The 16,000-nt window shown below is 42.2% G+C and overlaps 1 protein-coding gene across 8 annotated transcripts in view; it reads left to right on the forward strand.

Moving 5' to 3' along the window:
* Positions 1–16,000, forward strand: part of arap2 (ArfGAP with RhoGAP domain, ankyrin repeat and PH domain 2) — a 98,859-nt gene that overhangs the window by 52,323 nt on the left and 30,536 nt on the right. For all 8 annotated transcript variants that reach the window (XR_011239903.1, XM_069518764.1, XM_069518768.1 and 5 more), the window contains 2 exons: positions 1,310–1,484; positions 9,219–9,344. Coding sequence is in view for 7 of the 8 variants with exons in the window: in XM_069518764.1 (XP_069374865.1) it covers positions 1,310–1,484; positions 9,219–9,344 (301 nt within the window). In the remaining variant the exon portion in view is untranslated. The remainder of the gene's footprint in view (positions 1–1,309; positions 1,485–9,218; positions 9,345–16,000) is intronic.

Consider the following 16,000-nt stretch of genomic DNA (forward strand, 5'->3'; position numbering starts at 1 on the left):
TTTTCCTCGATAGTAATATTGGAATGATTGAACATGGAATTCCCCGACTGTATTTTTACATAAAACAGATATTCTTATGCAGAGTTTTCTGTAGCTTATTTAAACAGTCTGAAAATGTCACTTTGGTGCAGCAAGTCTTAAGAAAATATCTCAAAACTTTGAATAAATGCGAGAACCTGTGTTGCATGAAGTTTGAATGATGACGCCACTTCGCCAACAGCGATAAAGAAAGATTCTATTAAGCTGCATTATGGAAAATTGCAGGATCTGAAACCCCGACTCACTTTTAGAGAGTAAAAGTTGAAATATTTCAACTGTGATGCCCTGATTTTTAAAATGACCTTCATCAGCCTGCAGCCGCAGGCATGATGTTTTCAGGTTGTCAACACACACAGCGTTCAGATGGACTCGAAGGGAAACTGGTCAAAGCTTGGATGTTAAATGTCAAGATCCCTCATGAACGAGTTAACGCTTCGAGAGAATCCTTTTTAAATTTGGCACAATTTGATTGGATTTGTCGGGTGGCATTCAACCGCAGAGCAGTATTTGTAGTTCTCGAAATGTGTTGTGTATTTCACATTGTACACGGTATATTTTTTGTCTTTGTTTTTTCATACAGCTACAAAAAAAAATTCACTCTTCGCATTTCACTTTCATGCTCCACTGCTCTTATTTTGCTCTCATTGTTAGTTTCATTATATTTAATATGGCCCATTTGTCCTGTTCTCATTTGCCACATTCCCCCTTTTCAAAGGGATTAGACGTTTTATTATTCCCACTGGGAGCATTAAAATTCCATCTTATTTTAACTTCTCTTTTGAGATTGGCGCTGAAACTCAATTCTAAACTTTATATGATTTTCTGACGCAGCTTTATAGACTCTTTGTCCTCTATCAAACTGCCGTAGAGACGGAGACACACCGGGCTGCTTCCCCCTGCATTGGGAAGCGAGACCATACTCACTGGTTCACTGTCTGGGATGTGACATTTTTAAAGGTATTAATCCAGCTGTAGAAAGCTGCTTAGAAAAGAAATGAGCCGCGGCTGCTCTTATTCAGTCTTTTATGATTCCATCACACCAGGAAACGTTAAGGTGGACTCGTATAAATAAGATTTGTAACCACAGAATACTCGGCTCCAAGAATCTGATTTACAAACACATTGAAATTACAAATACAGTTTTTATCTTGCACATACATTATTGAAGAATTTTATGAATGGTGCTGAGCTCTCATGTGTCTCGGAGTGGGCCGAGAGACAGCGCAGAACGTCTCAATGCCATCCTCTATCTTGTTTTATGTGTGCTCAGGCGCTTTGTGCAGCTGTGGTGTCGCCTGACGTGCTGCAGACGATGGCGCTGGTCTTCAGCGGGGCAGATGTAATGTGTGCCACCGGAGATCCAACCTACTCCACCCCCTATCGCTTGGCTCAACGTTCCGGACAGAAGCTGCAGATGGAGTTTCTGCACCAGAACAAACTCTCTGGTAAGAAACTTTGACACTTTCACAGCACACATGGACTTCACACCTAACAGTGGCAGATTTAACCCTCATCAAAAGTTTACTGATACCGTTCAAAATAGAAAACCCCGAAGGACACGGCAAGAAATGTCCAACTTTTCTCTGTCCTGCACAACAGCCATATTAAATACCACCCAATTATTTGGTGTGTAAAATCACTGATGATTTTCTTGAGTGAGTTGTTCTGGCTCAAACTAAAGTGAGTGGCATCATCACCACTACCATCTGACACGAGCATTAGAAAAGTTAGTGTTATGTATGAGTTCAATAATTTAGAACGGCCCTCAAAGGATGCTATAAAAACTGAAATGGCCCTTGACAGGAAAAAAAAAAACGTTCCCCAGTGCTGGTCCACAGAATCTGAGGAGATATTTTTTCATAATTACTGGACAGACCGTTATATTAAAAAAGGAGCTCAGAAAGCTGCTTTGAAACAGACACACAAAAGATATAAATCTGTGAAAAGACTTTTAAACTAGGTGTGCGATTTGGACTTTTACAACCATCGGCGTCGCATATATTAAGCCCCATTGTTTGTATACTCTAACAAGCCAATCATGTTTTAAAGTCACCTCACCGCTGCACCGCCACGTTTATAAAAACACAGTGGGAGGTTTTTATTCTCCCTCTGCCATGAATATGAAATTAAGGCAAAAAAACCCACAAATTAGAACCCAGCGAGTTCCCAGTAAAATTATGATTTTAATTTTTTTATTTTGCACTTTCCCTCAACTCTCTTTTGCATCACCCATCTCATGTTCCCGGCATCGGAGGCGCGGCTCAGCTGTGCGTTGCTCTCTCATGACGTGTGTGTGTGTGTGTGTGTCATTTGTGCGACTGATGATGATAATGTATAAAAGTAAAAGAGCAAGGCGAGGCCGCTAGTTGGAGGCCGAGGGGGACTTGCTCTGGGACTGTGTTTTACATAATGTATGGCGCATCTGTGAACACTCGTCTGCTCCGAGCCTGTTAGCGACTCCTAATTGCTAGCACGGGTCACCTGGTCGCCATGGTGACGGCCATTACTTCAAGGTGCGCCAGAAGACTCGCATGCTGACACAGGGAACGGACGCACACACATTCATGCGTGTAGACGTGTCCACCTGAAATGTGCAGCATAGAAGCGGCGTCCGTCTTCTCATCATGTGTCTGGAGATTGTTTGGGGCTTCATCATTAGACAAACTCCGAGCCGTCCGGACTCTTTCTGTCGTGATGGATGTCCAACTACACTGAGTGACCCCTGCAGGCAACAAGCGCTGTGGTCAGACTCAGCTACAGATTCACTATCAGGGTTGACTGTAGACCAACGTGAGCCTTTCACAGACGTGATTGCTGAGATGAAAACTTTGGTTTTACAATTTGAACATTGCAAAAAAAGTGTTTAACGTTTGTATTTTACAAAAAAAAAAGATAGATTCATCACTAATGCACAGATGACAGGATGCACATCATGAATTAGAAGAAGGGCGGACGTCACATCATCAGTGGTTTGAACTGACCAGTCAGCTGCCGTCCTTATCCAACAGGGTCAAAAAGTTTCTTGTTCAATAATACAAAACAAATCTAATTTGTGGAACAGTGGTGAAGAACCAGACTGTTGTGTTGTGTGGAGAAGATTAAGACTCCACACAGAATACTGTCCAAATTCCCTCTATGACATTTTCCTACAGTCGGTCACATTACACACAAAGCTGTGAAAAGCCCCTGGAGTTCACAGAGAAAACTTGTGAAAACTCTGATTAAACAGAAATTGAACTTTTTATTTTCTCAGTTGTTGAGCGCTGTGTTTTGTCTGACAGGAAGCGGGAACAATTCAATACCCACATGACGCCGTCCCCACTGTATCGCGTGGTGCTGACTGAGATGATACAGTAGAGACGGAAAAATAAAACAGGCAGTTTAGAGGACAAGACAGAATTAAGGGTTGTCATAGAGTTTTAAAGACCCCAGCCTTGGAAAATGGCCACACACATGCAAGGTAACATAAAGGCAGTTATAAGGATTTCATCTGGTGGCAGCAGCGGGCCATTATGTGTGGTCCTGCGGCGCACGTGTGCTTGTTTTCCTTGATTTTGTTTGTCTTATAAACCACACATCCACAACAAGGGCACATCTCAGGCCCTCGTTCCACCGCCACATGGTGCTGCAAAAACCAGACACTGCGCTGAATGAAACGACAACAAACTTTACAGAAATCACCGTCTCCCTGGCGGGAGGCTGGAATAAGCCGGTAATAAACAATCGCCAACCCGAGCAATTCTCGGCCTTGTCAGCTAAAGTCTAAATTGGAGTAGCTCTTACTGCGCTACGTCATTTCACAGTGGGTTTGTAAAAATACAAATAGGGGAAAACATTCTTTTTCCCTTTGGATATAGAGAATCAAAACAAAGCTGTCAGCTCGCCTCTCCCTGCAGCCTCTGCTCTGTCCCTTCCCTCCACAGCAGCTCATTTGTAGCTCCGGTGTGAGGACATCCACTGATGCCGGAGCATCGCCACTTCATTAGCTCCTTCTCCCTGCGTGTGCATGAGCGCCGGCCTAGACGGACCTCGTTCTCCCGCCCACACCTGCTCGCCCCAAAGCACCCCGAGATACTGCAGGAGCATGTTCATTTACATATCCCCCATCCCGGATTCCATTAGAAAACAAGCCGGTGGCAGCTCTCGGAGGTGGTGTTTCTTCGCACTCCAGCAACCCCTGTGGGCAGCTTCAATGATGGCTCTATCCCCTATAGTCAAAGGCTTCCACTGCGGTGGCTACTTGTATAATTTTAACCTCATATATCATTTTTCTCTGTCCCTTGTATTCCCATATCTTACACTCAGGAGGCTGCAAAGACCACATAAATAAAATTAACCATCAAAAACATGTATGTGGAACAAGGTCTTTTGTCACGTTATGTTTTCGTCATGGGAGCAAAGACAGATCGGGAACATTTTCTAATTATTTTTTCTTAGGTGGAAAGAAATGGCACCATTTAAGCAAAAAGAAGAATTTTAAAAGAATAAAACTCATTAAAAATGAATGACTGTCTCTGCAAAGCTTCTACTCTTAATTTAATTTCGATAAAGGTGCGCAAAAGTACTTCCTTTGGCCATTAACAATGCTTACAGCAAATGTGAGGCAGATAAGGTTAATATCACATCTAGATACAATCCGAATACGAAGCATATGTCAGGTGTAGACGGACTCTGAATTCATTAACTAGTTGTGTACAGTCTGAAAATGATGCTGATGAAAGCGGTGAGCAAAAATATTAAAGTCACTGGCCTGAAAAAACAAAACTATGAGCTTAAAGATGCTATAAAGCTCAAGAGATTTCAGGTGAGTGATAATTGTCTGTGGGTATCAAGCTATAAGAAACATCTTCAACATAAAACTGTTATACAGAGAAATATCAGAAGTATTTGTCAGAGGCCAAACTCAACTTCAAGGTCACATTTTTGATTTGCACCCCGATCAACTTGTTTTTCTTGAAGGGTGACACTGAATCGCTGCCGGCCGCTTCACTGTAAATCTCTGGATGAGCGTATTAGCTAATGCCTGCAACCGTAAACAGAGAAGTATAAACAGGTAAATTCCAGTTTATGGCGGCTCTCCGCTCAACCCAGGGGGCCATTGTACTATAAAACCAAGCTAAACAGCGACGTTCACATCATTCCGCTTCTTCTTAAATGACACACCATAGATTTGGAGGCAACCAAGTTTTTATTGTTGCCACCCGAGCATTCGTGACGCCTTGAATCTCTGAATCTTGCAGCACATTAAAAATTAATCCAGCAGGCTTTCGGTGTGTATAATAAAAAGATGAACACCAGTACACACACACACATATTCACACATATATAGAAATATAAAGAAGCAGTAAACCAAAGGGCCTGTTTCTTCTTGTGTCTCTATTCCACCCTGTTTTTACAACATTATAAGGCTCTGAGAGTTTTTCAGTGCTTGTCTGCGTCGTTCCTGTTTGAGTTTGTGAAAATTCAACTTTTTCCCCCTGATGGTGAGTCTCTGTGCTGAATGGCTTTTCATTTTGAAGAATTAGCTTGAGGTGTCATTGGCCAGAGAATGAATTTGTGCCCTGTGGGTACATATCTCAGTAAATACATACATCCCTTATCCGTACCACTTCGCTGGCTGCAGTACCTAATCTTAATCTTGCCTCCTCCATGTTAATAGAGGGGACATTAACCAAACTTAAAAGTCAAAGCACCTGTTAAATTAATGTTATTCTCGGCAGTTCCTACAGTATCACGGATGTTTGTTTATGTATTCATTTCCCTAGTAAGTTTGATTTAATGAGTAAACCAAACCCCATATCTTCATGTCATTGACCTGTGGGAGGATCCCTGAGAAAAGGACAACATGTGAACTGCACACAGAAATGCCCTGGCCGAACTGGGATTCGAACCAGTAACCTTCTTGCTATGAGGTGACACTGCCCCACTGTGCTGCCCTCTGTAACAACCCTGGCTTCATTTCTGTGATGATTGAATTATTTGACTTTTTACGCCTTCTGGTCTCATTTATCTTTGACTTCTACATGATGTCTTGCATATGTCCGCCCTTTGTGTTATCATCCACTATGTGGCTCCATTTCTGCGTTTGTGTGTGTGTGTGAGCGAGAGAGCGAGCGAGAGCCTCTGATTACCCCACTGTCCGCTGCTTGTCGGGCACCACTTTGTGACCGTTGCCGTGGGCGACCAGATGGCTAATTGAGCACTCTGTCATGTCACCTCCCTTCACTGGGGACCGAGCCAATCAGCGCAGGCCAGACTTCTCAACCGCCGCCCCCACAGACATCACAGTCCTATCTTAACGGAGTCCAGCTTTAGGGGCCCAGAGGGACTGTTGTAACAAGGCTCACACAGAGAGAGAGAGAGCGAGCGAGAGTGTGCCACAGCATCAACCACCGGCTTATTTACATTCCCTCAGCCTGCGTGCTGGGACAGTTGTGTGTATTTGTGAGCATGTGTGTATGTGTCAGAGACTCGCCTACCTGCAGTTGGCTGATTAAATTCATTAAAGTCAGATTCCATGTATTTATGACGCTGCTATTGGCAGACACATTCTCCCTGTTAGACTCAGATTACAGATGATGCTCCAGAGCGTCGCTGAGGCTTTATGTCACCTGATTGGCTCTGCCTCTTTGGGATGACATCAAAAAACATATTGCAGTTGCTGACCGCGATGTATTAAAATGCTCGCGTCATGTCAGACATCATGTTGTGGTTGATTTTATTGTGTATGCTACTGGATACACAGCTAATGGACCATGGAGGATTTTTTTTTTTTGTTGTTGTCTCTTGTTTTTTTCATTTTGTTATATCGCCCAGTCTTCACTCTGTAATAACAGCGTTGGGGGATCCATTTTCATTTAGCAATTTAATCAAGAAGTCTCACTGAGATCAAAATGTATTTTACAGACATCTGAAAACAAATCACACATACAGCGGCATCACAACAAGACAATGCAGGCGCACACAGCAGCCGTCTCGCACACAGAGAGACGCTAATTGAAACAGTATGACAAACATCTAGAAGTAGAACTTTCAAGTGACACAGAGGATTTATTGTCTCTACATTCAATTTGATTTCTAGCATCATCCTGTATTGAGGTACGACCACTGAGACTTCAAGAAATAAAAGTTGGTACAAACAACTTTTGAAACTAATTTAGTCGACCCTGATATAACAAGTGAGTGTTAAACACTCGAGCTACACCAAGTACGTCATTGACAGATTGACGGTGTTGCTGCAACATTGGACAGTCTGAGGAGAGTGATGTGTTTTCTGAACAATAGAGCATGTGAACCAGTGATAATCCAAATAAAAATTATAAACACAAGTTTGAGCAAAATACATCTCTTTAAAATAACCTTAGGTTAACCTAGGTGAGACTGCAAAATATATGGTAACTAGGTAACATGGTCCACAATGGCCTCATATGCACAGAGATCTGAATGGTTAGATACCACAGTATAAAGGCTCTGGAAAAATCTCTCAGGCTCCCAATCATATCACATTACATTACATTGTGTCATATTTCTTATATATACCTTCATCGCTAGTTTTTTCTCACAACTAGAAGATTAATTGCAGTAAGACAAGTTGTTGGATACTGTAAAATGCATCCAGAATGTGCTTTGCATTCATGTCATCATCAATTTGTAAGATAAAGCTTGAAAAATGGTTTAATTGAGGTGCTTGCGTGTGATATTGGACATCCATTTATTTCCATTTCTTCAGAATATTATGTAAATGTATTAGTAAAATTCCACAGTAATTTAAAGATCATTAATGCGCCTATGGGCACAATTAATGAGCTCGACACATGAGACCACACGACGAACACACCAAGCCGCCTCGTTAAATTAACAGATTTTTTTCTTCTCTGCGTGAAATGATACGCGGCATTGAGACGAGGCATATGTGCTGTCAGTGCAGGGTGAAAATGTCACATCAATTAAAAGTGGTTTCAATTAAAGTTATTTTACCTTGCCTGATGAGAGAGCTGGAGGTGGTGGATGATAACATCGCCAAGATATTGCCAAGGCTCCGGCAGACAATTGAACTCCAGAATTGAGGCTAATTGAATTTGAGAATGATAAGGTTGAATGTGGGGAACTCTCAAAGCCAGCGAGAAAGGATGAGTGGTGAGAGAGAAAAAAAAGAGATGAAGCGAGTGGAGGCCTCTAAATTAAATGGACAAAGATGAAGAGAGGACAAAGCGTAACAGATACAGTACATGAAGGTCGGTGCATTAAAACGCCATCAGGAAACCTTTATCTCTGACTTTGCATAGAGAACGACCATGTGACAAAGTCATGACCATATTAACAGCAGTTTGTATAATCGTGTTTTATGCTGTTTGTGGAAAGAGAAGATTATGTTGTGCCTCTTTACTGATGCCTGCAGGGAAACATCCTCTACATGGAGGTCAGAGTGCAGGTTGAGGAACAGCGGTCATAAAGCTGGTGGGGAATTCAGGGGCTCGAGTATCCATGTCTATTCTGGTTGCAGGACGGGATTTTATATTTGAGTAAGAGTGGGAGGAGAAGATTCATCCGATCTTAATCTGGGAGTTTTACCATAATGTTTTTTTTTTATAGTATATAAATATATCAACCACGATGATGATGGAGGCTCGACAACTTGACAGATCATTAATATGGGAAATCCTGTGTGGCAAATTTTTCAATACCTCAAGAACCGTTTCACTCAAGTTATATTAAGAATTTCAACTACCTCAATAATGTGAAAACCATGTATCTCCAAAACATTATATTAGTATATATGTATATATCACAGTGTATTTGCCACCTATAATGTATCTACAATAAATGATCCAACATGTAATTTGGGTGCAATATCAGAATTCTTTCTGTTAAAAGTAGGATCAGATATAATAGACATTATATGGCAACAAATATACTTTACCAAGAAAAAGTTATCACATCTGATCCTAAAAGTTAAAAGTTAACTTACCCCAGATAGTCTTCCCATGTTTTGTTATGTTTTTGTCCTGTGCTCTACATTGACTGTGGGTCAAGGACAATAGAAATTATTTTTCATTTGCAGGTGGAGGTGAATTTGTGACACACCAGAGCAGGAGAAGGAAAGGAATTGGTGCACCATTACATTCACTGGGGAAAACCATTTCCTCCCTCATCTACTGTGTCTCTAACCTCTTTTATAGATTTCCCCAGACTCGAGCAGTGGTCGGAGGATCCCTCCCTGTCTGACGTCTCCCTCTTCATGGATGGCTTCCTCTACATCTCCTCTGGCCCTGCCAAGTCGACGTTGGACCGCCGCAGAAGAGACGGTGGGTGTAAATGCTGTCTCTGTGAACCCCCCCTGCAAGGCCAATCACTCCATCAATCCATTTGTAAGCAATTTAGGCTGCGTGTTTGTCAGAGGTCTGAGTCAGTTAAGCGCTGATCTATCAATCAGTGTCAGTTTGTCAGTTGTCAAACTGGCAGTCGTTTTATCTGTTCACCGAACATTCCAGTCCATGTGATCAATGGATTTGCCTTTCAAATGCGTTCTGCATCAGTCCTCTGGGAACGCTTGTCGGACGGAAACATGTGCGTAGATGACCCGACACTAAATATTAGAAATTAAAAAGTCCTTTCTTTCAATCTACATGTGAGAAGCTTCTTCAACTCGTCTGAATCTTCCCTATTTTGTCTTCCGAGGCACTTTAAAACTTTTAATCAGGCTCCATTTCACGCCCAAACTCTTCAGCTGCTGCTGCGCCTCCTGCTCCTGCAGTGGTCCCACTACTCTAAACAGCTGGAGCGTTTCAGGGGCCCATGGGTAATTAGGAGAAGGAGCCAGCTCTGGATGCTTCCCCTGGGGGAATGGGGTTATTGGGAAGGTGGAGGAGTGAGATGAAGTGGGGAAGTGGGTGCTTTGGTGGAGGAGTGTTGGGGGGGGAAGAAGCTGTACGTGTGTGGTTGACAGCTCGTAGCTACCTGCCACTTGAATGAGCCGAATGCCCTGCGTCTGGGGGTAAGACATCCATCTCCATTTCCATCACCGCACACACGCTCCGCTCTCATTGGTGGGTGTAGGTAGGTAGCACATGCTGGCTAATGAACAGGACTGAGGTCTGGGAAATTGCCCCTTAGAGGAGATGGGGGTGGGGGGGTGTCTGTTGAAATTTTCATTAGCCACACAAATGGAATTCATTTTCACTTCATTTGTGAAGGATCATTCCAATATATTTCCACTTGGGTCTTAATCTCATCATTCCTATGGGTTGTGGTAATACTGTACTTGTGACCTTATTAAAAAAAAAAGGTTTAATCAGTTGGGTTTAAAATCAGCCATTTATCTCAACTCTTTCATGTGGAGGTAAACCTGAAGGTAAGTGTACCTGCAGCTAATTCTTATTCACCTTGTATGTCATCTCCATACCAGCTTATATTTTGGTTTCCTCACAACCTGTGAGCTGATTTGTGTTTCTTGCCAGTAAAACCAAAACAATGAGCTGAAAGGCTAAAACGCTGCGATGTGAGCTATCAGTGGGCACACCTGCATTACACATTGATTAGAGCAGGTTTAATAAAGATTGTTCATTTCCTTGTGCTATTTTAACTGCAGTAAAACAGAAAAGCTGTTGTATAACGATGGTTTGTTGTTCCACCAACAGCACAGCGAGTTCGAATGGAGCAACACGACATGTGACCTTTTTGTCAGGGCCCATTTAAAGTCACTGTTGTACATTTGCTTTCCCACTTCCAGACACTGCAGCGTTCCAAAGCTGCCTCCCCCTCAGATAAGTGCTCGTAATATTTCGGCCAATAAATACCTTGTTATTCCATCTATTATGGAGAGCCACAGCAGTTTGGCTTTTGTGCCTTAATGGTGCTTTAACTGCAGCTGCAGCTGTTGAAAAATTCAAAGGGGTTGGGTTTAAAACCCCAACGTGTCCCAACTTCTTCAATCACGAGGAAGCGCTGTCAGGACTTTGCGAGTACGGAGGGATGAGGTATTTTTGAATGTACTCCAGGATGCCTTTCGCTCCCAGGCTAATGGTTTGAGGGTCTATAGATACACCCGTGTTTTTAATAATTCATAGGTTGTGCTCAGGGCTTAATAAAAGCACTTCGCCACAGCATCTTTAACTTGCACTTTTTTCTTTTCTTTAAAGTCTGGAAACGACTCCAATGGGCTTCGGTACTTCCACTGATGGGAAGTGAATTCAGAGTATGACATAGATTAATTTGGCAAGCAATTTTGGTAATGGCCTTGACAGAAGTGCCGTGACGGGGATCATCGTGCCAGTCCACCATAATGAAAGAATACACTGCTCAGCATTTAGAAACACGGAGCTCAGGCTTAACGTGCAAGGAATCAAGATTAGAGAAAAACAATATTCCTTAATGTTTTATTTGCACCTAAATCAAGGTTCAACTTGTTTATTCTCCACTTTATTTGTTCTTCTGTTGAGCTGCGTATCCGCTTTACATGATTAATTCAAGACAAAACAGCCACTCATGCTACACTCAGCTACTTGCCTCTTTGGGCTTGTGAGAAACAGCTTGCGGGTACTGTCTGAAATCTTGAGTGGCAGTGGGGACATGGGTACCTTAATTCCTGATTAGTTTTGTCTTTTCCTAATCAGCGGCGATCCATTTTTTTACCGCATGCAACAGAAACTCTCGACTGCCAGAGAGAGACGAGGGAGGAAAGGGGGATGAAAACTGGGGGGGGGGGGGGGGGTTGGGTTTGTCTAGAGAGGAGGCAGAGAAAACGAAGCAGAATTCTGTTAACATTTTTATTGAGGACACAAATCTGAGCCCCAGTGAACAATTCAATTACAGCAGCTTTGAAGCCGGAGTCAAGTTTTTGATAATAAACCAAATCTTCTTTATGGTTTATAATGAGAATTAGTTGTCAGAGAATGTTAAATTATTGGAGTTTCTCAGTAGTGACACTTGTGTTATTCTGTTTTATATTTAATAAAAAGTACACAAAGCCTATTTAAACAATTTGAGTGAATGCAATATGTATGTGGGATTGTCTTTGCTTTTCTAAATGTGAGTAGCCCCTTTGCTACAGCCAGAAATACTCTGCAGTTCTTTCCTTTATCTTTTGGCATATCTGCCCATTCCTCTCTGTAATGAAGTGGGCAGTAATTCTGGCACAGACAGATCATTCAGATCCCTTCAGTTTCTCCATTTCCAGCGCCCATGACAAGCTGTCCAGCAGATGTCTTCATCGCAGATATTTTTGTCTGATGGCGAGATAGGCAGGAGATTGGTGGAAAAGGGGGAGAGAGAGGTGGGAGAGCGAGCGGAGGGGGAAAAGTGAGCCGCTGTTTCGATGCATACTGAAATGGTTGTCTGTGCTGTGGCGATAAAGAGTTTAGGGGGACAATGGGTAAATCTGCAGTATGGGTAAAAGTGCAGTTAAAAATAAAGCTTGAGACGATTCAGTCGAAAATTTTGACTTGTGCAACAGTTTAATTGCCTCATTAATGATGTGAGTCATGTTACCAACCTGCTCATCTCACAACTTTGGAATTTAGTGTATTTAACAAGTTGAAGTGAAGTGAAAGAGGAGGTGCACGAAAAGAAGTAGATAAAGAGGAAAAGAAATTCTGCATTGTGAATTTGGAGGACTTCTTTTTTTTTTCCACTGGGAAATGCAACGCGGGAAGCACTTATTGGCATGCGAGCTAATTGGCCCAATTTAACTGGTGGAGTCATGTGCCACAGTTGGCTTCCGCAAGCGTTGTCTCTGGCGGCTGGTTTGCGGACCCCCGTGGAGAACGGCTGGGCGACGAGGCCATTGCTGTTTGTGGGGGGGGGTGGGGACAGCTGGCAATGGACGCAGCTGCATGATTGTAAATCAAGCACCATTGTTCCCACCATTGCGCTGGTGCTTGTGTAGAAACGCTCGTGGTATCCCACCCACTGAGGAAATATTGAACCACAAACAAAGAAGTTAGAAGGATGCTTGTGATTTGGTCATATGCAGGGATTTTTTGCGAAAAGCCAGTTTCCTGGTGGAAGACCTTGAAGGGATCCAAAAGCATTCACCGTTTGTGTGAGGGCGCAACTTGTGCTACAGATTCCAACACAACTGGAGAATAGTTGCATTCATCTAAATGAAATACATTGCAGCTATTCCACATACACACTGTAGCCCTTATGCTGCTGAACTGGTTTTATCCAGGGTCACATTGATAGAACGTTTTGTCTGGTTTTGTCGGTTCATTCACTGTCAAGGCTCCATGAAAATATATAATTCCTCTCATCATAGCTTCTTCAGTCTTCTCCTTAATCTTCCAAATCCCTCGTATTCATTCACATTTCAAACCCAAAGGAGATAACTGTATCTGAAATTACATTTGTCGAACATTGGTACACCTTTTGGCCCCTCTTTAATTCCCCAGGCATGTTAAGACCTCATGTGGGTATCTGTACCTGTGGGTGTCCCGGCCAATATGAGGATAATTCTTAAAAAACTGGAACTGAGCCCATCTTGTGTGTCCACGCCGTCTGGACCCAGGATCCCACAGCAATTTGCTTCCTGAATTCACACCGGGATATTTTGTGTCTTTGTCCTTGGAATGCAGAACAAATAAAAAAAGAATGTTTTTGCCTTTTGTACAGTGTAGATAAAAAGAATGTGTCAGACGTGGTTCGTTCAAGGAGACAGACGACATCCTGCTGCAAATGTCAGAAACAGATTTATTAATATTTTTGATGTATGAGGACATTTCAGGTTCCTCATATACATATTTCAAGGTCTGGACCCTTTGGGACTGGACTTGCCCTTGACCAGAAGTTCCCAATGGTTTTGACTCGAGACTCTTTAAAATAAAATGTGTCCTGCAACCCCTCGTCACTGATGCTGCTTGTCTCTAATTCAACCAAAGAGTGGCTTAAAGAAATAAAGAATCATTTCATGTAGACAATTACAACCTTTTTAAAAGAGATTCCTTTTTTTTTGTAATTTCTAAAGTTCTGATAAAATCCTGCCACAGACGAGTTGTTTTGAACCTTTATGGATAAAACCCCTCGTCAAACAGCAAAAATTTTCCTTTTCGAAAGAGGTGAAGTCAACCATGTAATTTTGAAGAAAACAAATAATATAAATAAATAGCAAACAGAAAGGAAAACAAGTCCAAGGTGACATATTCTGAGTCTTTGTTTTGTCTGATATAAAATACATCAGAGAATTGTCGCCTGTGTGGAGTTTGTATGAAAATCAAGAGATGAAAAAGGTCAACGGCCAATATCGTCGTGACTAAGAATCTATGTAATGTCCTCTCGGTTTGTTTAAAAGGGAGAAGGAACTGTGGTTAAAAAACACATATTTTTATGATATTTCACTTGCTACATAAAAATATGATCTTCTGGTTCCTCTAGATTGATAAAAATCCATTGTTAGGATTCATCCAACAAATATTTTTACCAAAGTTGATCCAAGTCAATACATTTCCATTAAACCATTACCTCAACCTCATGTGTGTAAATATCAGGAGATCACTGAGGTGAGTAGGGTTAAACATCTGGGGACCACGAATGTATATTCATGATGTCATATAGGTTTTGTTTAATAGGGCAAAGGGATACATTGAAAACACTATCGGAGGCAAATTGTGGTTTTCATCTTCTGCTTCCTGTCCTGTCGGTCTCACAGTGCCTGGTCGGGGTTTGTAGCCACAGACAAAACCTGTTTGTACTCCCAATTACACCAGTTACATAAGCACAACTCCTTAATAACCTCTGCAGCCACAGGACCCATTTTAAAGCCAAACGTCAAGATAATCAGTGACATTACAGCTTTCGAGCAGCTTATGATAGCAATTGACTTCAATTAGGAACTCTGGTGTGCCTCTTAAGAGGACGATTGTGTCAGACTCTCAGATTGTGCAAGCAAATTTGTTCAGTTATTCCCCCATCAGAGGTCGAACAAAGGGAAGGAAGCGAAAAATTACCAGAAAATATGGCACAAAATAAGAATGTAACTATCCTCCGGTGGGAAATGATGGACATGACATTTTCAGCAAAACCTTTGCAATCCAGGGACACATTTGCAACAGAAGTGAAGTGCATTATGCTTTTTTCTGTCACCTAGACAACACAGCGTCCTGTCAGGGAGATTGGGTTCGTAATGACTTAAGATACCAGAGTCTCTCTCTCTCTCTCTCTCTCTCCCTCCCTCTCTCCCACACACACAAACTTACCGCATGTACGCTTGGTTTCAGATGGAGATGATGATTCTTCAGCTGCTGGAGTAATTCTTCTCTTGAAGGGAAGCGAAGGTCAAAAGATGTTTTTTTTTCTTCTTAAATGCCACAGTGAGCAACGAGATATTAGTCATTTTGCAGTTTTAAAAGCTGTTTGCAGAATTATGTCCAAATAGTTTCTTCCCCCCCCCCCCACCCCCCCGAAACCGAAAAGACAAAGGAAAAGTCAGAAAGAGCCGAACAAAGAGGGAACTCAAGGGTGAATAGAGCGAAACTGACATCCTCCTTTCCTATGCTTATCACATCTTTTTTCCCTTTTAACAGCCAGTTGTAGACACTATCTTTTTTTATTGGAACTATATCTGTTACTTCAGAAACATCTCACATTTGGCAGAGGAACACGCACAATTAGCATATTCATGAGACAAATACAGTGGAAACTTTGGAGTCGCAAGCGACAGGGGGTGGTGGTGGGGTGCTCAGGCGGGGGTGGGCTCTTAGTGTGTGTGTGTGTGTGTGTGTGTATGTGGGTGTTTGTTGCGGTACAAAAAAAGCAGATGGTACGGTGACTTTGAAAATCCAAAATTAGGTAAGTTTTCGTGAACTTCATGCTCATTGGGTATGTAAATCGTACAGTCAGAAAGTCATGAAAGACAATGCTGTGTGTTTTCCAGCTTTTTCCTCCGAGATCATGTTTGTCGATTGAAATCTGTTCAGTACCCGGAGTCTCTCATCTCTTCTTATTCTGTGCATGTGCCGTCACGTTCAGT

The sequence above is a fragment of the Paralichthys olivaceus genome, chromosome 22, assembly GCF_024713975.1.
Source record: "Paralichthys olivaceus isolate ysfri-2021 chromosome 22, ASM2471397v2, whole genome shotgun sequence".
Taxonomy (NCBI): Eukaryota; Metazoa; Chordata; class Actinopteri; order Pleuronectiformes; family Paralichthyidae; genus Paralichthys; species Paralichthys olivaceus.